Below are 21,548 nucleotides of genomic sequence, written 5' to 3' on the forward strand. Positions count from 1 at the left end.
TGTGACCTGACCTAGGTGGACCTGCTTTAGCAGAGGGGTTGGACTAGAGGATCACTCGAGGTTCTTTCCAACCCCTACTGTTCTGTGATTCTGTAGGAGGCTACTTGAGTGTAAATAATGCCCCAAGCTAAGACTTGTTGTGCAACTGTAAGACCATTTGTGCAACTACATAATCATATGACAGACCCAGGAAGAGAAGTGCTTTCATGTAGATGCCTGAAAGGCGTCAGGCGGGTGACCAGAAACCCCTCAGCAGCATTGCCACTCCCACTGTCTCAGTACATCCCTGCAGTGAGCCGAGGGGCTCAGCCGACCTGCTCTAAGGGAAAGCCGGGCTCCTGCTTTCGGAGCTCGCTCCCTCACCCCCGCCATCAGCGAGCAGAAAGACCCGGCCCTCATCCTCCTCGCTCCGCCCGTTGGCGGGCTCTGCCTCAGCAGCGCCCAATCGCTAGCTAGAGTGGTCGCCATGGCGACGGCGGACGCCGTGCGGGCCAGGCCGCAGCCATGGCCACCTACAGCCCCGGCGTGCTCGTCGGCAACTGGAGCGAGGAGGCGCGGCTGGAGGAGGTAGTGATGGAGCCGGGCCCTGCTCTCCCCCCTGCCTCCCGGAGAGCCTCGCCTGCCTCTTCACCTCACGGTGTTCAGCTCTTTAAATCCAGTTTAAACCTGCAGTTGTTAGTGCTGGATAACGTTTCTGCCCCCTCTCTCCTTTGCAAACAGGAACGCTTGAGGGAATTTCTGCATAAAAGAGAACGAGGAGAGCTTTTAATACAGAAAATAAACAAACTTCAAGATAATCTTTTAAAGAAGGTAACTTCTAAAGATGATTATGTCAATCCTCTATGTCTCCATAGCATGGCTGTTATTAGTGTTCTCTGTGCATCACGAATGCTACAGATGAGCACCTTTAAAGGCAAGAATACTGACAGTAGGTTCAAATAATTCTGTAAACAAATGTCTGTTTTCATTTAGAGACAGCTCTCAGTATCTAAGGATGGATATGTTCATTTCGGAGACACTGTGATGCTTCTGAACCCAGGCAGCAAATCTGCAGTGGATAATTCCTCTGGCGTTTGTGACGGTCTGACTTTGGCAATTAATCTGGATGAAACATCCCTATATTCAGCTGAATCCTTGCAAGCCCCACATGGAGTTAGTGCAGTCAAGAGTGTGAATCCTATGAGTCGAAATACTTTTTGTATTCTAAGGTTGGTACTTTATTAAAAAATTGTTTTAATTATTATTTTAGCTTTCAGTATCTTGTTTTGAGAAATGTGCAGTGAAGTTTGCTAGTATACAAATGAATTTAAGTGAGGTTAACTTATTTAAGAACGAGTCTTTAACTTGGGTTATGCATTAAGCTTGATGCTGCTCCACATATTGCTGTGAATAATTCCAAGGAAGTTTAAATCAGCTTACAAGTAGTGTGAAAACAGAGTCAAGTTTGCTGTATCATTTGGTAATGTCTGCAGCTGTTTTTTATGTCATATTTCATCTGTAGAATACAAATTACACCCAAATATCACTTAGCACTAGTACTCACTCTCTTGCAGATCAGGTCTCTGAAGCAGAAATTTGTGTCAATGCTTTTGCTGTACATGAAACAGGCAGCATTTCTGTTGTCCTAAAACCCTCTCACCAAACTGTATATTCTCACTCTCCAAGACATTTAATTCTAGCTGTTTGTGGGAGTAGAAATAGAAGAACAAGATCCTGCTCAAGAGTGAATGCTCTGCCTGAGTGCATGGATTTAACAATAATAGTCCATAAAAGTACAAATGAACACATATAATCCTGATCGAGCAACACACTTTGGGTTAGACATAAGAAAGAAGCATAATTTAGGCCTTCTATAAATCTCATCAAAATAATTTTGCTTAGCTGCTATCTGGTCTTAAAGCTGTTGTCACTGAATGCCACCAAGTCCCTTATTAACTAAATTCATCAGCCACATAAGTTTTTTATACTGAATGTAAGAAAATGAAAGCCTGTCACTTAATTTAGTGTTTCTTTAGTGTGAAATACAAAAATCGTTCTGGAAATAGAGCTATATTAGCATGTATGCTGATGGAATGAACCAAGTTATTGAATATCAGTTGCTTCTATTAATAACAACATATGTTAAGTTACAAACACACACAAACACACTCTGTTCTGCATTTGGTCTGTGATTTTTCAGATGCTTGTATTAAGAATATTTCGAAGGAGGCCTCAGGGCTGAATTTCAGTTAATTTTTCTTTGGATGTTGTCTTTCCACTCTGCTTGTTAATGAGTACATCAGAAGAAGTAATCAATACAGTCTTTTTCTGTTCTGTTAAATATTTTAACCAGTAAGTCAAGTAAGAAATTGCTTTTCAGTTATTTTACCTATTTTTAAAGCTAAACTTAGTGCAAAGTGTTTCCACAAGACATAACTATAGAGCAAAACAAACAAATGAAAGTATAGCAAAGATAATTATTTAAATGTCTCTTTCTTCCTTGTCACAATTTTAACAGCCTTGATGGAGGTGCAGTGGGTGAACCGATTAGGTTTGGGCAAAGCTTTGGTCTTGGGACAACAGGAGGGTTTTCTGACCAAATGGTAAGGCAAAAAGGTTGCAAATGGGAATAGAATCATAGAATAGTAGGGACTGGTCAATAGTAGCATATAACAGTAGTGTGCAACTAATTTATCTGTCTATATGAAGGCGTACAATGGTTCAAGATCTTAGCTTTATAGAGCTGGTTCTGAATCATACATGATACCTATTTGGAAAGTTTATGCAACTTGCCTGACAGCAAGTGTGCAGGTCAAGGAGGCTTTCAGCCAGAATGACTGGGTAAGGGAGATTTTAAGAAAGAAAAGAATAAAGGAAGTTAAAATTAGCTTGTGAATCGTGACAGAATTCATAATTAGAAGGAGATACTTGAAATAAAAAATGAGATGATTGCATTTCTCATGAAGATAATAGGTATATGAAGTAAAACACTATTTTATCACTCTGAGGGAGCAAATTTCTATGAAACCTTAACATTGTTTCCCTCTGCAAATTAGAAGTGAATAAAACATGACATGTTACACATGCACATAAAGTCACCACTTTGAAAATCAAAACTTTGAAAAACCTTTCTCTCTGAACAACCACTTGGGTGAGAGAGACTCTTTGGGATGTAAATTCCATTTTCAATTAGCATTCACCAATCTGCATAGAGAATAGCTATTTAATGAGGTAGTAAACAGTATAAGATCTATATCATGGATTTTATATGTGTGCCTTTAGCTTGGCAGACTGATCATCTGTACTGTAATATATGTTTTAAAATTACATATCTCATTTCTTTTATATTTACACTGTTCTTAATCTATATTCTTGTTTACAGTTTTATCTAGCAAGTGACCATAAATCATTTCTAAGATTTGCTAAAAAATCCTACCTTCAGCAAGTATTTTTGACAGATGTGCTTTCCTATTTGACTTGCTGGCAAGCTGCCTTCTTGGATCCACAGCTGCGTCTGGAATATGAAGGATTTCCAGTTCCTGTAAGAAATTCACATTGTAGAAAATCTTATGAAATTGTAATTGACAGAGTAGATGGAGCACTTTAGAAAAAAGGCTGTGACCTTTTCATTCACATGTTTTCCTTATGGGAGTTCTGAACTGTAAGTTTAGGAGGCGGGACAGAGAGGGAACAACCCCTTTATCCAGGGAAGCTGCATATACAAGTGTTAAGTTCTGGTGTTCATTTTGAGGGTGATTTGCTCAGTTGCTATGAAATCCCTGGAATCTGCTTTTCGGGACTTCTGAGCACTAAATTCCATTTCCAGTTTTAGGAGCTGTGATTAATTAAGAAGTCCTGTACATCACATTTAAAAAGTATTAAGAACCCCCTGCACAGGCATCCTGTGGATAAGAGGATGCTTTTGTAAGTGTTGTTTTTAACCTTTGTAAATCCATTAAGCAGCTGCAGTATTTTCCTGTTCCACGTGTGGCATGCTGAGTGTAGAACAAAATGTCACAGATATAACCGTTCCTCTACAGCCTTAAACTGCAACTCATTTTTGTGACCTTTGACTTTTTGGGAGACTTTGACCTTTAGGTGACCTTTGAACTTTTAGATGACCACTGCCCTTTGCTTGTTGACCTTTAATCGACCTTTGACCTTTTCATGAGCTGAAAACCTTGCTGTGATCTTGCTGCTGCTGCATATGAACACAGGGGCTGCTGCCAGGGTCAGAAGCTGCCAGAAAGAAGACAAAAGAAATGAGAGATGTAAATATGTGAGAAGAGATTAAAGACAAAACAACATGTTAAGAGAAGGGATTAGGAAGAAGGATATGACAAAAGCAGGGGTGAAAGAAAAATAAAGCAGAGAAGCTCAGCAGAAAATATGTGATTTAGAGATGAAAAAGAGAATATCAAGAAGGAGAAAAAAAGAAAGAAAACAAAAGACAAGAAGTGAAAAGGGGCATTGATGGAAGAAGAAAAAATGAAAGGAAAGAAGATGAGAAATAAACAAGTAAACCACTCGTTACAAGAGTAGGTCTGAGGAGTGATAAAGGGTGTTGAGGAAAAAAGGAAAAAAAGAAAAGCAAAGAGAAAAGAAGAAGAAAAAAGAACTTATGTAACAAGAATAGAGATGAAGGAGTAAAAAGAAGTGATGATAGAAGAAGAAAGTGAAGAGAAAACAGATGAGAAGAGAGGAAAGGCGCCAGGAAGCTGAGGGGAACAGGCATGGGGGAGCAGGACCTACCACTCACTGCCTAGAGTTCTTCAGGGCTTTCCCAACAGATGGGCACTGCTGCCGTTCCTCCTGGGGCACGGCACAACAGCGGCTGCTCTGCTGGACAGCTGCCCCCAGCCAGGCGTGCCCGGCTCCCCTGGCATCCGCCACAAGCTTCTTGTCCCAGAGAAGGGCTTCTGGTGCAGGAGGCGGCACCCCACCTGGCTGGCCACGGGGCTGAAGAGGAAAGCGGCAGCTTCTGAACGCGCTGGCCTGTCTTCAAGGTGCGGGCGGTCTCACGCAAACCTCGTGCGGAAACCTGCAATAACGCCTGTGACCATCGGGCGGCAGCGCCGAGCGCACTGCGGCCGGTGTCCGCCAGGCGGCAGCACCGAGCCGCGCTCCCTGCGGGCTCAAGGCGCGGGGGCACCTGCAGCAGGGCCAGCGGCAGGTCCAAAGGAGACGTCTGAGTAGCAAAGGGCTGGAATCGAGAACGGGAAAACATGTTAAAAAGACAGCAAAGGGAAAAAAGGCAGGTGCAGAAAAGGTCTAAAAAACGAGGGGACTTAGTGATGTAAATAGGGACGGAGAGCACTAAACTAGAACATGTAAAAAGTGAGTGTGCTCATTAAATATGACCAATGGGATAAACAAACCAACAGTGCTTAAGGAAGTAATTCAGAAACAGTGACAGTCCCCTAAAAATGAGACCTGAGAATAAATATGAAGAAAGGTAAGCTTTAATAAGTGCCCAGCACAAAGGAGTGGAACAATGTATTGAACAGGAGAGTGAGTCTGACGTGACGGCTGAGCATTTTGTTGGGTGTGAGCTGTTGAAGGCAGTTGTGTTGAGAACTGTTAGGGTGTCAAATACCTCACTAGAAACACACAGTACTTTCAGCGAGACAGAGCAATGCAGGTTTACACTAAGCAGTAAATAAAAGCATTTAATTGGAATAAGAATAGTTAAAAATTAGTGTAAAAATGTCCATCAAGTGTCCTCCCTTGCTTGTGTTTGGTTTTTTACCCCAGGCAAACTCTACAGTGATTATTACTCACTGCCACACTAATCGGAGCTTAGCCGTTCCAAGGATCTTTTGGACAAGGTAAGAAAATAACTGTCAGGGATGTGCATAGTGAGGTACCGACATCAAGAATTACTGTAAGAAGTAAGATAGGTGCTTTAGGAAAGCACTGAGGGAATGGAAAAGAATGCAGAAAGCACCTTCTCCTTTCCCTTTCTTTCTTTCTGGGCTGTAATGTGTGCCACTGGGATGCTTCAGACAATCAGCTCAGCTTTTTGTGTGTGTTTGCTTTTAATTTTTAATTCATATCATATCATGCTTATAGCCTTCTCTACTTTCTTGATGGTTCTCCCTTTGAATATATTGAACAATTACAGTTGTTTTGAGGTTTTCTTTTAAGAAAAAAATGGTATACTAGGAAGGGTAAGGAGTAAGAAGACTAAATAAAAACATAGTGCATAAAACTCTACATTGCTTATGTCTATAGGAATCAATTTCTCAACTAATGGAACATAATCCAACAATTCAAGTTAACATGTCTGCATTAAATTAATATTGATTAAGCATTGTTAAGGAATATACAATTTTTTTTCCCCCCATTAAATTCTCAGCAAGATCTGACTGAGACTGGAACAGTTATTACGTTGCCAGAGGCTCCCTCAGTCAGAGAGATACAGTGATGAGAATGGTGACGAGAACCTAACCAGGCTGTACATACTGTGGTGGTGTATCAGTGCCTTCTACATAGGAAAACATAGGAAACAAAGTGGGCTATTGTGTTTCTTGTAAGGGCCTTATATTTGAAAGTGTGTGGTGATATTACTGAATAAGCTATGAAAAGCATGAGAGAAGCTTGAACAATCCACAGCTAATGCATACTTGCTGAATTTCTGTATATATTAAGTCCCCCCTGCCCATCCCCTTTTCTTTGACTTTGCAGGTCCTATTTTGGAAAAGAATATGAAGTCATTTGTCATACTTATTTGGACTCCCACAAAGCTGAAGAAGATAAGAATTACTGGGAAATAGTTACAGGAAATCCCAGCAATGAGGATGGTACAATGATTGACAGACCCAGCCCTCTCCCAGAGGGGATTGAAAGGAATGAGTTTCCTAAAGAGACATAGAATATAAAAAGCCCAGACTACAGCTGACAGAGGTTGATGAGATTCTTATTCTTGTTTTTTCTGTTCAGATATTAGTTTGGGAAATGTTTGGTTTATTAGAAATGGAAGTGAAACTCTACCATTAGGAGTACTGCATGATCTCATTAACCCATCAAGGTTATTTAGTGGGCAAAAACTAAGAAAATTTGATGAACCATGCACAACATATAAAACCCTCACACATCAGGAAGGGTTTGTTTTCCCATTTTCACATTCACTGATGGCAAAAGATGTTAGAATCCATGAAATCCAATAGGTTTTGACTAAATTTCTGGCCTTCACAGTGTATTTAACCAATTCTTCCAAAGCCAAACCAGTGCACACTGTTAAAAAGGATGAGTGTACAGTTTCCAAAACACTGGAAGCCAAACTCATGCAAGCTGTCATGGGATACTTTGACATTTAAAGTTCATCTGAATGAGGGTTGTTGAGCTTCTTCCAGCACAATGTTGCCAATTCTTTAAAAACATCACAAGTGAGGTCTCTTATCTTGAGACTGGCTTCTAATTTATGGGAATTAATTTGAAAACATATAAATTGAAGCTTCTTACATTTATTCATGTATTCTAAACATTTAAATGCCAAGTAGTCAAGACCATGGTCATGGTGATACAGGTAAGAGACTTCTGACAGCCTTTTCCATGTATCACCATCTCTCATTCACCTCCCACCTACAGAATTTTTCAATCCAGAATCATTTCTACTGTGTTTGACAGCAAGGTGAAATTGTCAAAGAAAATTAAGCCCCCACAAGTTTAATGAAAGTAAATGCCAAAGGAGAAACAGAGACACTGTAAATTTATCCAGTGAGAAAAAGCCATCTATGTTCATACCTAATTAGACACTAGGTAATTCATAGGGAAGCAAGTGTCCCAGGGATGGTAGAAACTTCAGCTGAAACTCTTATTTTCTTAAACAACAGAATCAACCAAGCATGAGATGCAAAGACATGAAAACCAGATATTATTATCTCATAGAGTTAGCTGTCTTTTTATGGAAGCTGAAAGAGCACCAGAGTGTCTTCTTGATGTATGACATTTTATTATATCCATTTAGTAAAGCCACGTGTGCACATGTTCCATTTCATACTGTACCACAAGAGCGGGCTTGCTGCACAAGGAGAATTTCTGAATAAAACACTACATAAGTCTCCATTCTCAGAATAGATTCCAAAGATCTTCCGTGTCCATAAAGGTCAAATAAAGCCTTTTAAGTTTTAACAAAACAAACCCACTGAGCTTCCACAACGGAAGGAACCGATCCAAGCATTTCTTCAAGCTCCATCCCATATAGACTGTCTGTTCCAAGCCCACTGGCAAGGCTCTAAAAGTACTTTTCCTTATTTGATAGAAATTAAATCAGACTGCAGGATCAACTAAATAGCGCTTGGCATACAGTGTCTCAGAGAAGGAGATACATTATTGTTTTGTGACATACAGGTCTGCTTTGGGGGAGTGTATCACAGAGAGTTTGTGAATCGTGGAAACCTTCGCGAGTCTGTTATAAGTGGGGTATTATAGAGGAAAATATATTTAGGGACTTTTTCTTTCACTTTCAGTAGAGAGGTATGAAACCTGATATGTGGCACATCATACATATTTTTATAGAAGCGCTGTTATTACTCCAGTTTCCAGAGACTAAAATTCTGCACATTTTTCACCATATAACTCTGCTTTGATTTTGCAAGTAGCAAACTAGAAGAATTTACAACTGCTTGAGTGTTTCTAATTCGGCCATTGTGGACATTTATTGGTATGAGGGAGAGCTATTTTGAATCTGACAAAGTCTCTTTCCTCTGGGTTAAACTGAAGAAACAAGGAGAGGCCTTAAACCAAAACTATTGCTGAAACAAAGCTTTTTGTGAACTCATGCAGGAATGAGAACTGCGTGGGCAGAGGGCCTTGGCCAGCTAATGTTATGGATAGGAGAGTTTGTGTGAGTGTGTGTGTGCATTTGTGCAGAAATGAAGCAACCCAGGCTGTACAAAACCCAGTTTTGTAAAATCTCACAGGAAAACCAAAGAGAGGAACAGATACAGAAATGAGTACAAAAAGTAGTTCATGTTGGAATGACTTGCTGATGAAAAGTGGCTTGGAGGCTCATGTATGTCTTGGTCAGTCTGTGCTCATGGGAAAGGACTTCCTGAGCTGTTGGACAATAAGCAGGATTGAAACAACTCCTGATTCTGTTGTCAGTTTTTCTTCTTACTTAATACCGTTTTAAAACCACAGATCTCTGCAATAATATAGCATCACGTGATGCATATTTATATTTGCTGATTTATATCAGCTGACTCGTGATACCAAAACAGATATTTATCTGTTGCCTAGTTCTTCTTTTAAAAATTGGTTTTTAAACTTCTTGATATGTCCACATGATGGCACCATGTTTTTCTAAAGAGTGAATTTATTGCTACATATGTAAAACAACCTGAAATGTTTAAATCCAAATGTATCTCTGTACAATGCCACAAAAGCTAACCAAGTTAAATTGGGCTTGAATTCTGGGCTAGGAAATGTTATTAATGTTTTATCAAGTTGTTTATCAAGGGAAATCCTGTTTGACTAACCTGATATCCCTCTATGAGTGCATAACCAGCTGGCTAGATGAGGGAAGAGCAGTGAATGTCATCTACCTTGATGTCAGCCAGGCTTTTGACACCGTCTCCCATAACATCCTCATCAGAAAGCTCAAGCAGTGTGGCTTGGATGAGTGGACAGCGAGGTGGATGGAGAGCTGGCTGAATGACAGAGCCCAGAGGGTGGTGATCAATGGCACAGAGTCGAGTTGGAGGCCTGTGGCCAGTGGAGTTCCACAGGGATTGGTTCTGGGGCCAGTCTTGTTCAACATCTTCATCAACGACCTGGATGAGGGGACAGAGTGTACCCTCAGTGAGTTCCCTGATGGCACCAAACTGGGAGGACTGGCTGATTCCCCAGAGGCTGTGCTGCCATTCAGTGGGATCTCGACCGGCCTGAGAGTTGGGCAGAGAGGAATCTCATGAGGTTCAACAAGAACAAGTGCAGAGTCCTGCACCTGGGAAGGAACAACCTCATGCACCAATACAGGCTGGGGGTCAAACTGCTGAAGAGCAGCTCTGTAGAGAGAGACCTGGGAGTCCTGATAAGCTAAACATGATCCAGCAATGTGCCCTCGTGGCCAAGAAGGCCAATGGCATCCTGGGATGCATCAAGAAGAGTGTGTCTAGCAGGTCAAGGGAGGTTCTTCTCCCCCTCTACTCTGCCCTGGTGAGGCCTCATCTGGAGTCTTGTGTCCAGTTCTGGGCTTCTCAGCTCAAGAGTGACAGTTAAGTGCTGGAGAGAGTCCAGCACAGGGCCACCAAGATGATCAGGGGAATGGAACATCTTTCATATGAGGAAAGGCTGCGGGAACTGGGGCTGTTTAGTCTGGAGGAGATTGAGAGGAGATCTTATTAACATTTATAAATATCTAAAGGGTGGGTGTCAGGAGGTTGGGACATCCCCTTGTTTCTATAGTAGCTAGCAACAGGACAAGGGATAATGGGATGAAGCTGGAACACAAAAAGTTCTACTTAAACATAAGAAAAAACTATTTCATTGTTCAGGTGAGGGAGCCCTGGCACAGGCTGCCCAGAGGGGTTGTGGAGTCTCCTTCCTTGGAGGTCTTCAAGACCTGCCTGGACATGTTCCTGTGCGACCTGATCTAGGTGACCCTGCTTCTGCAGGGGGTTTGGATTAGATGATCTCTAAAGGTCCCTTCCAACCCCTACCATTCTATGATTGATTCTATGATTAATTCTAAGTTTTTGGAAAGGAAAGTTAAACAACAAAGGTAGATAGAAAAATGTAGAACTCTGTGTATTGCATACGATCAACTTCTTAAAGCTAATTGGAACACTAAGTAATTTCTGACCAAAACATACTTAGTAGGAGGTTTTTCTTTCACTTTCTTACGTAAAGGTGTAACACCTGATGTGTGATAGCCAATGCATGTTTTTATAGAGGCACTGTTATTACTTACTCCAGCTTACAGAGATTAAAATTCTGCACATTTTCACAAAAGAGCAACATCATTCTGCTTTGATTTTGTAAGTATTGAGCTATAAAAAAAAAATCAAGCTGTGTAGAATGCCCTATAGTATTTGTAATGTAACCATTGTGGACATGGTATTTAATATAAAGATTTATGGGACACAATATTAGTGCAGAATCTGAAAATTCCTGCAACTACCAGTTAGAGATACAACATGGTCTAGTGGGTAGGGCAATGGAGATCTGAACCATATTCCAGACCTGGCCCTTGTGTCAAGGGGCAATGGATACAAAGTAGAACATAAGAGCTTCCAAAGAAATAAGGAAAAATTTCTTCATTGTGAGGGAGCACTGGAAGGGGCTGCCCAGATGGGCTGTGAAGTCTCCTTCTCTGGAGACATTCAAACCCACCTGGATGAGTTCCTCTGTGACCTACTCTAGGTGGTCCTGCTCTGGCAGGAGGGTGGTCTTTTGAGATCCCTTCCAGCCCTAAATATTCAGTGATTCTGGGATTGTGTAGCAGAGGGCAGGCACTGTATCTTGCCTGTCCTAGTATTGCATATCATGAAATGTGGACAGTGATACTTGCCTTGTTGGCAAAGCACTTTGCCATATACCAGTGTAAGGCAAAATCATGTATTAGGAAAGCTTTTAATGCTTCTTCCAAATATAGATAGCTCTACGAAGTACACTGTGGGAAGATAAAACTCACTTTGCCTCCATTGCAGGCAGCTCAAAAGCTGTTAGCATGAAGCTGATCCTGAGCTATTAGTCCTTGCTGAGGGAGGGGGGGTATTAGTTCGATTTAGTGCTGTGCATTTCATGGGCCTGAGGCACAAGGGGGGACTCACATTTGCACGTTTTACTGTGCATGTGTTAGCAGCATGTTTTTGAAGTAAAGAACGGGTACAGAGAATTCAAAGACTCAATAGAGAAAAGCATAATAATTAACTAGTTAACTCACACATTGGTAACACCAGAAAATGAAAATCCAGCTTGAAATCTGCCTGTTCATTTCCCTCTCTTTTGCACGCTTTTGCAACGTGTATGTCACACCACATCACTTCTTCTCTGCTATGTCATCTAGCCTAAACTTACTGATTTGCTGTGGTTATAAAGCACTCTTCTATCACTCAGCACAAGTCCCTGGCCCCTCACCCTAATCACATCAGTATCTTCAGAGGCTGCTTTTACTTTCAGTGATTATTGTAAAGTATTGTTATAGCTCGGATCAGAGGAGGTGGCCATATGCAGATTTAATAACTGCATAAAACATCTGAGGGTAAAAAAGAAAAGCACAGAGAAGTTTACAATGAGAAATTACACACAGCAGTGGAAGAAAATATCCCAGCACTGGAATAATTGGTGGAATTGGCAGGTAGGAACATGATTTTGATAACATCTGTGCCCATTCACACAATTAATATTGCACATTTGTTGTAACTTGAAGGGGGCTGAAATGTTCTTTTAAGACCAGAGCTGTTTCTTTAGAAACACTTAAGACTTTTTAATGCATGAAAACTAAACTAAGGCAGCCACACAAAAATACAGATGTGAAATGCAAAATACATTAAATACAAGTGGAAACTAGGAAATCTCTGACATTTTGCCAGCTATACTTCCCTTCTAATTCTGTTCTGGTTTAGGCTTTGTCCCAGGATTTCCCTCCATTCTCTGCTTGACCTGCCTTATTTCCTTGTCTGTGTACAGTATAGAGAGCATCAGGCCACAATTTGCCAGCTCCCCGCTCATGCTGGTTTGACTTTATCCTGGAAACAGTAAAAGGGAATCTAATCCTCAATACTGCATTCCCCTGGGTAAGAGGAGGAGTGGAAAGATGTGTCACGATGCTGGATGTGTGCTATTTCAGCGGGGATATTAACATCTGTAATAATGTCAGCTATGTGATCTGCATGATGGGTTAGCATTACTTACAGTGAGGACAACTTGCCATAAAGACCAAGGGAGACACCCCAAACCTTTTGTTTTCGTGATGATTGGAGGCTTTTTTTGTCAATACTGTGTATAGAGGGTATGCAGTGAAATAATGGATTCTTCCCCTGCTCCCTCCCCCGGCCTCCCTTTTTTTCCTCCTTTTCACTACTGGACTTGTACAAGGCAACATCTTTTATGCAACAGAAGAGAAACACCAGTACAGCATTAGAAAGCATTGCTACAACAGCATCACTTACCTTTCTCTTCAGAAGTTTCTAAGTGCAGTAGAATAGACACAAACATTAAAAAAATACCTGATGACATTAGTACCCACATTCAATGATCAAATTCATTCATACACATGCACCTCTGCTATATGTTTATATGAGAAGCTCAGAGAGCTAATTTCCCAACATCTGTTAAATGCTGCTTCGTACAGTACGTCAAAACAAAACTAAACAGACCATCCAGTTACAGGCTAGCTAGTATATATGTTTCTATAATGCTGGTCTTGTTTTAATTATAGGCTCCTTGGAGCAGAGACCATATCTTCATTTTTTTTTTTCCAAATCCAAGCACCTACAGCAGAGAAGTTCAGTAAAGTAATCGCATAAGGCTGTTATTAAAAGTGGTTGTAAGATGACAAGAATTTGAAGTAGACCTGGTGCAAATAACCAGAGAAACAGTATGAAATCTACACATAAACTTGTGCCAAATAGTAAACTCTTAGTGTAGGGGATGAAGATACAGCTGCCCAAGTAGTTCTGACGTTAATAGGAGTTGCTAGGAGAAGAGCCCACAGACCACAGCGCTGTCCCTGTGGGTCTGACAAAACCACAGAAGGGAATAAAAATTATATGAAGCAGTACTTATTTATATCTATATATATTTAGTTATTTAATTATATGGCATACTAGTTAAAAATACCTGAGCAACTGTTAGTACAAGTCCCATTTACAAAAGTGATACCAGTCCTGAGAAACAAAAGATCTGTTGCTGCAGCTTGTTGCTGTTAAAACTGTTAGGAATTAGGTTGAACATACCTTTGGAGAACTTAGTCTAAGAAAACCACTTTCAGAAATGTCCTTTAGCAGTGTCTGATAATGTTACCTGTAGAATTTACAAAAATGTTTAAAAATGGAAGCAAGAAACTTGGCAACAAGCAAAGGAAAACCTCTTAAAACTCCTAAAATGCTAATTAGCAAGGCTTAATGTTATAAGGTCTCTAAAAGATTAAAAGCAGCAGTTCGTGAAATCCATAGCAGACAGCAATTTCTATCCTTCCTCCCTGGTTTCCTACCACTCCTTTTGCTTGGGCTTTCTGCCTCTTCTATATCGTGCAGAAACAACCGAGCAGTTGTTTGGGGAAAAGTTTCATGTTCATCAGCTCTTCCAGTCTTTTTGCTGACAATTTTGTCAGCATCAGTTTAGCCAGAACACCCAAGATGTATTATGGTCTTGCAAGTAACCAGTGAATTTAACAGACCACAAAAAGAAGCATATTTTTTCTTTATAAATATACATATAGAAAAAAATTAATTAGCACTATATATACATACTGGGTACTTTAATGCTGACACAGAAAGAACATGTAGTTCAGCATATACAGGACAACAATCTTCCCTCATCAAATACTACTAATTGGTTTCTTTCAAAACTACTGAACTAATTAGGTCTTTCAGTGTAATCTTAAGTGGTCAGGGACATATTCAGGTCTGATAATAAATGGCTCCAAAGCATCACATGGTAATCCAGAATAACATTCTAGCTACACTTATTGTTTCATCATGCCTCCTTTTTTATTATCCATCATCATTCCCTTTTTTTGCTTGCTGCACAGTTGTGTCCTGAAATCCATCTAACTTGGGTTCTGCACACAGCCTCTCAGAGAAACTGAGAATTTGCCTAGAGATGGGCCAATTTATGAGCTGTGCTCTTTGTTCCTCCTAAGCCAGTTAGTGTGATAATTTTCTCTGGAACATGCTGAGAAGATCACTTGATGATGTGGTCAAAAGTTCATAACTACAACAAAAGCAACTTTTAGCCGTGGTGGCATAAGTTCTGTGATAAGGTCCTAATTTATTGTACTTTTTTTTTGTGTGAATTTGCTGCCAAAAGGGCAGTTGAAATTTGTTCTAAACTTTCTTATTGAAACATCAGCTTTGGGTCAAGCCAGGAATTTTAGCAGAAGTCACCATATTGTATAGAAATATTTATGAACAATAGAACATGTTTAGATTTTAAATCAAACAAACATTAAAAATTGGTGCAGGTTGCTGGGTATTGATAAAACCATTTTTGGAATTCCAAAGAAGGAAGAGTTGAATCCATCAGAATTCAAACCCTCTAACAGAATGGGCAGCTTAAAAAGTTACTAAAGAGTACCTCCTGCCTTGTTGCCTATAGCCAACCAGGATACTGGGGAAAGTCTTGAGTGTGAAACTGCAAACTTATGGACTTAGTGCAGTTAACTCCAGCCTAGCAAATGCTTGAAGTGGTCAGCCATGGTAAGCACTGAGTCAAGCATCAGAGTTTGAGGCTGTCACCCAGTGGTTAGGTGGTCAAATAGCTGCATGGCATTACAAATACCTGCTTATCCCTATTGTGAAGTAAAATGTATAATAGATCATAATTATAAAAATGAGGGGTGAACTAATATCTTACACTCATTGTAAACTGATGCAGCCAGGTGAGGGGCAATAATTAACTCTGCCTTTTGTTTTTATGCCACCATTTTACATATGTCATCATAATAGAGGACCAAAGGGATAAGCCAGGCCAAAAATCCCCTATGTTTGGGTTTTGTATCTCCAGTTAATTTCTCAAAGACCAAACTCCTTTCATTTCCCTAGCTAATACAAGTAATAGTGTAGAACAGAATACTTTCTCATCCATGTATCATATGCCTTTTCATCCCTCACTTGCCATAACTGCATCAGATTCTCTCCCTAATAAATAAGCATAACTCTACCCTACAGTAAATATATTTTGTGGATGCTTGTGTGGGTACTCACAAGAACACCACAGAAATATTACAAAGGAAATGTCATCGTTGTTCTTAAGAGTCTTGACATTCTAAAGTGTACCATGAAATTTGTCTGCATATATTTGCCCTCAAACAGCAACAAGTGTCACAGGTTAAGTAACAAATTTGTTGATTTTGATTATCAAGCTATCCAGCCAAAAAATTCTCAAGACTTGTTCTCTTTTCCTTACATTCCTTTTTCAGATACAAATAACAATTTGTTTAAAAGGGATCCACATAGCTATCTCAATAATTACAATTATGAACTTTGAAACAGCACAGCTTGTTGTTCTCACTACTCATTGAAAATTTTGATGCTTCCAGAGGTAATTGTAATTCAACATTATTCCTCTGTCCCATGCTAATTAATATCTAACTATATGGTTGATTGTACCATGTCAGGCGGTCATGGAATTTTGTCCTTAAGTGCTGATTGATTTTAAACAGTATCACACTTTGGGACTAGTGAATGGTTTCTACTGAACACTAGTCTTTATACAACATTCAGAAACACCAACACAAATTCCTGCTTCCTATGAAATTAGCTTAACAGGGATTTGGGGAGTAACCATTTGCACTATATGGCTGATGTGTGTAACCTTTTCATCTAAGCAATTATTTCTGAGAACAGAATGTTCATTCATCACAGAAAGAACAGAGGCAAAGTCAATTTATACCACATATTTGGCCTGTTACCTGGCACAACCACTAGCTGTTTGGCTTTAGAAGTTGTTACATGTGAGACAACAAGCGATGAAGGTTTTTTGGTTAGGCCAAGTAACCTATAGCAATTGTAGGTTTCTTGCAATAACACAAGGTTCACATTGTAAAGAAAGATGTTGCCAGAATTGGTATAAGTACACAATAATGATTTTTCAAACATTTTTTAAGCTATTCTACAAAAGAGAGCTTAATAATATGCCAGGGTAGGGCAGTATTTTTTGCAAATGAACAGTGAGATTAAGTGAGCACCATCCTCTTGTTTAACTGTCATGAAGAGAGTATCCATCACCTAGAGCCCTTGTGTCTGCAACATTACAGCATTATTGGTTAAGACAGGCTTCCTGAGAGTGGGATAATGAAGCTGAAACTGAGCTGATAGGCAAGGAAGGGAGTTGTTAAAAAATTCAGAAAACACATCCACAAAAACAAAATTACAGAGACAAAGAAGACACAAACTAAAGCTGTTTAAAATCTATTTAAACTTGCAGAGCTATCTGTCCCTGGGGAGAACACAATATGATGTTAAGTTTCTGCAGGTGAACATAGGTAATTTTCCCCACAGAAATAAACAATGGTCATCTTTACTATCTAGTAGTTAAATATAGCCAAAGTTATCTTCTTCAATAAGAGTCCAGGAAGTTTTGTGTTGATACTTTTCTCCCTCGCTGGTCAAAGTGAAAAAAGTTCACTTGAAAAAGTGTTTTAGAGTGCCTCATAGGATTCCTGTTACTGCAAAAAGATCAGGGCATGATAAAGCCACTCATTATGGAATAAAAATGGTTTTGGGTTTACATTTCAAAATTCATGAACCTATGTAGTGTTTGCATGTTGGGTACAACCAGAGTAACACTTGGTAAGTTATAATTAGTAGCCTCACTTAGAAAACAAAAGCCATTAGTGAGGTGAATCTATTTTACCTGATTTTACCACTTATTACATGAAGTTATTCCAATCCAGAAGAACAGCAATGCAAAATATGAATGGCTGGACAGGCTTTTTGAAAGAAGACTTAAATGAAAATGTAGCTCCCAGAATTGGTTATTGGGAATATTAATTGTTGAAATGAGATTTGCCACTGTACCCCAAACAGTACATTGCTGCTGTAGTAAATGGCATAGAACAGAATAAACATTCCAGGAAGTTAATTACCTGAATGATGAACTTTCATTTAGCTGTGTTTCTGATTCAAATGCATCTGTCTTCACGTCCCACTCCTCTGAATTTTGTCTCATGAAGGTGTGTACACAGATGGCAAAAAAAAAATCACATTCCAACAATCTGCTGGAAGAATATAAAACAAATTCTTTAGACTCCTACTGCAAAACATGCTCCTCAGACTTCTTATAATAGTTTTCTGACCTCTTCCCACCTTGTTAACATCTGCGCTAAAAAAGAGTGGATGCCAGAATTCGACATAGAGTGGCTCATTTGAGGCTTTATTCGGTAGTAAGGATGCTGTTTCCCTTTGATGCTTTTTTGGCACATGCTTCACTTTTCAAGGCTCCATCCAGGGCCACAGTGAGGGTGGGTGGCCTGAGGCTAGCTGGAGAAAAGAGTTGCATCCTCTAACCTCCCTCCTATCCACATTTCTCTGTACTTGAGCAACCTGAGACCAGCACCAGCTGTTCCCTAGAGTCAAGGAGGCAGGGAGGAGAAGACAGAGAGATGAGATTGGATACACAAAAGAAAGTGCTTGGGATCAGGAGTAAGACTAGAGACACCTGGAAGCTGCTTTACTCAATTCAGCTGTTAACAAATATTTCACACTGCTCTTGAGAGACTGGAAAGGACTCTTGTGCATTGAAATTTCAGGTTTCTCTCTCTTGTCATTCTACTGGTCTAGGTAAATGCTAGCTTTGCCTATGTTACTCTGGCTGTACTTGCCCATACAATGATTTAATAAATACATGAGAATAATGGCTAAAAGAGAAGCACTGTGACTTGGGAAGTAGTGAAGAATGAATAAAAAAATTAAAAGTTAGTGGTTATTTTCATCTGGGAAGGTTAATAAGCAGAGATCCCCAAACTATCATTAATTGAATATATTTACTACTCATCTGGAGAGCAAGCATAAAATAGCAGAGACAGCATGATTGGGAAATTATATATGATCATTCAGAAAAGCCACAACTTTAAAAAAACCCAACCCTGAATGAAAGGGCTGGACAAGATGGCAGATGAAATTTAGTGTGGGTAAGTGTGAAGTAATGTGTATTGAAAGGAACAATTTGAACTATTCATATACACTGATGGTTTGCAAAATCACTCAAGAATAAGCTCTAGGCGTTACTGTGGACGGCTTACTGGAAACTTCTACTCAGTGCACAGTAGTTGTCAAGAAAGCAAACAAGATGTCAGGCTATATTAAAGATGGACTGGAGAATAGTACTAGAAATAATATCACCATCAAATACATCAGTATTCTTCATTTTAAGATTGGCTTATTTTTTTTCATTATCTGAAAAGAAATAGCAGTGACCTAGGAAAAAGAATTAAAGGAAATTAAGAGCATAGATAAACTTTATGAAGTGAAAGATTTTTACAGGATGTCAGAATCGTGACATCCTTCAAAGTTTTTTTTTCTCTAAACAGCTTCTCTGGTCTTAAGTTCCTTAGTTTGTAAACAAGGATAGTGAGAGGCACTGACCTTTGTTGTATCTACTGAGATGAATGATGAAAAGCAGCATACAGACCGTGGATGAGTTTTTTGTGAGCATGAGGCCTGGGTATCATTTCCCCCCTGCTCCACAGAAAAAGGGAAAAGGTCAAATCCTCATCAAATCTCTTCCCTCTTCTCTCACAAGCCCAGTCTGCTGGGCCAAATCCAGTACCACATCTTATCTGGTTTAGGCTTAGCTGATACCTATATCCAGTATTTCCTATTTAATCTTTATCCACTTCCTCAGTTTAAGCCTAGCATCCTAATTTGAGAACTTTTCCTCCTTTAATCCCTTCTGCCTCTTCGTGCCTTGCACTTTTGTGCTTTCATACTGTACTCTGCTGCTTCCACAGCCTCTCACCAATTACCCCATTGCTCCTCACATGGCTTTTTAGCCCACTTTCCCCTCACTGAAGGCATAGCTCACCAGCTTAGCTCCTTCAGCGTCTGCTGTCAGGATTATCAGCGCTGTTGGACATCCGTTAACTTGCATCTCCTGCAGTACCTGCACAGCAGGCCACCTCCCCATGTTCTGCAGTCTGGCGACAGAAGCACATGATGCTGTCAACATTATCAATTACTATTCATAGTAAAGGAGAAAATCTAAATCCAGAAGTTAATTTTCCAGCAGAGGAACACACACACATTCATACCACCCAGCCCAGGGCTGTAGCATGCCTCAGTGCATATATTGCTCAGATATTAATTAGGGCAGGATGTTTCTCTCCTAGTTACTTGATGTGCCAGGTTGAAAACTGTCCCGTGGATAATGGACAACAATATACACCAACTTCTGTGGTTCCTAGAGTACAGTGCTTGCTATAAATAGATATCAGATTTGTAAATTTAGCATTGTTTAGTCTGAGAATAAGTGAGGAAAATGGGAAACTCATTTGCTCAGCAGCAGGAGGGTGTGGAGTGTTGTTTACTGCTGAGGATTTTTATTTTTATTACTAAACTCTTGAGAGCCCAGAGATGTCACAAGGTCCTTTTACTGTTCTGGGCCATGAAACCAGGAGGGGAAAATATGAACTGATGCAGTTTTATATAACTTACAAATGTGTTTAGCATCTTTTGTGACAGCGAAGGCAGTCAGAATATTTAACCATTTCCTTCGTGAACTTCATTTTGTTTGCTGAAAGTTTGCTCTGGTCCAGCAGAATTGGCAGTAGTCTTGTCCAGAACAAGGCCACGACATTTTCCCACATAAACAAAATAAATTGTAATTACAATAAAAAGGGGAAGAAAAAAGGAGACTTACAGTTGTGCTGTGAAGTGGCATTATTACCTCTCTAAGAGGAAGCATATGGAATAGTAGCATGCTCACAGGTCTGAAAGCCAGGAATAAATCAGGGCTAGTCTAGACATGTTGATTCCAGCTGTGGTCCTGAAACAAGCTGTTAGGGTTAGAATTTGATTAAGTCTAATAGCCATCTGGAGAGGATGATGAACAAAGGCAGAATAACACTGTCACATCAGAGTTTTGCCAGAGGTACTTCTGACTGGGGCAGGGGCAGGAGAACAAGGGTTAGCCATCATAAACCACTCTAGCAGTGGATCCACTGGATCCACAACCAGTATCAGATATCAGGGTGGTATCACCTGAATGGAGCAGTGACTTATCACATAGCCCTTTTCTCTGCAGTATGGAAAAAGGAGCAGATGAAATGTCTACTCGGTCCTGTTTTCCTCTTCTAAGTATGGCCCTCACCCATGGTTTTGCTTGTGCTTTCTCCACTGTGGCTGTAACATTTAATTATCTAAGCTGTATAAGCACCCAGAAGACAAAAAGGCTACATATCATCTATTTAGAGTAATTACCTCACAAAACCTCATAAATGCTGACCAATGACATCAGAGCACAAAGCACTAGCAAAGTCTTACAAGCCCTCACAAAAATACCTCCTCTCTCCTCACGCCTCCACTTGCTTCCCCAGAGCAATGAATCCCTCTCTAGTGATCTGACATGAGTAACAATTGCACCTCCTTTACTATTGTCTTATTTCACATAGCAAAAGGATTCTAGTTTGTGTCTGTTTGCTTGACTTCTGTCATCCTCAGACAAAACTCTTCCCTCCACTACACAGACTTTATTCACCAAAGAAAAACCTCCCAAAGCCCTTGCAGACCTTATGAAAGGCGTTTTCACTCACTTGGGTTAAATGAGCACTGTGTGTTTTCTTTCTTCTTTTTTTTTGGGAGGGGTGTGTGTGTGTGTGTGTGTGTGTGTAGAAAGAAATAAATGAATCATTTCAACTTTGGGCGAGAAGTTTAGGTGTTGTATTTGTACCATGCAACTAC

General features: G+C 40.0%; 1 protein-coding gene across 1 annotated transcript; it reads left to right on the forward strand.

Annotated features, from left to right (window-relative positions):
• The first annotated feature begins 504 nt into the window (after positions 1–504).
• Positions 505–6,853, forward strand: CFAP161 (cilia and flagella associated protein 161). The gene is made up of 7 exons (XM_062000307.1): positions 505–567; positions 721–810; positions 973–1,208; positions 2,498–2,582; positions 3,362–3,520; positions 5,734–5,807; positions 6,667–6,853. Exons 1-7 carry the CDS (start codon positions 505–507, stop codon positions 6,851–6,853), a joined length of 894 nt encoding a protein of 297 aa, XP_061856291.1.
• Positions 6,854–21,548: the final 14,695 nt, after the last annotated feature.

Source organism: Colius striatus, chromosome 7, assembly GCF_028858725.1.
Source record: "Colius striatus isolate bColStr4 chromosome 7, bColStr4.1.hap1, whole genome shotgun sequence".
NCBI classification, from domain to species: Eukaryota; Metazoa; Chordata; class Aves; order Coliiformes; family Coliidae; genus Colius; species Colius striatus.

What these genes read in the sequence shown, in the direction of transcription:
- CFAP161 (XM_062000307.1), top strand. Translation starts at nt 505, where the DNA reads ATGGCCACCTACAGCCCCGGCGTGCTCGTCGGCAACTGGAGCGAGGAG. An exon ending in AAGATAATCTTTTAAAGAAG is followed by an intron (nt 811 to 972) that starts GTAACTTCTAAA and finishes GTTTTCATTTAG; the next exon opens with AGACAGCTCTCAGTATCTAA. An exon ending in ATGAAGGATTTCCAGTTCCT is followed by an intron (nt 3,521 to 5,733) that starts GTAAGAAATTCA and finishes TTTTTACCCCAG; the next exon opens with GCAAACTCTACAGTGATTAT.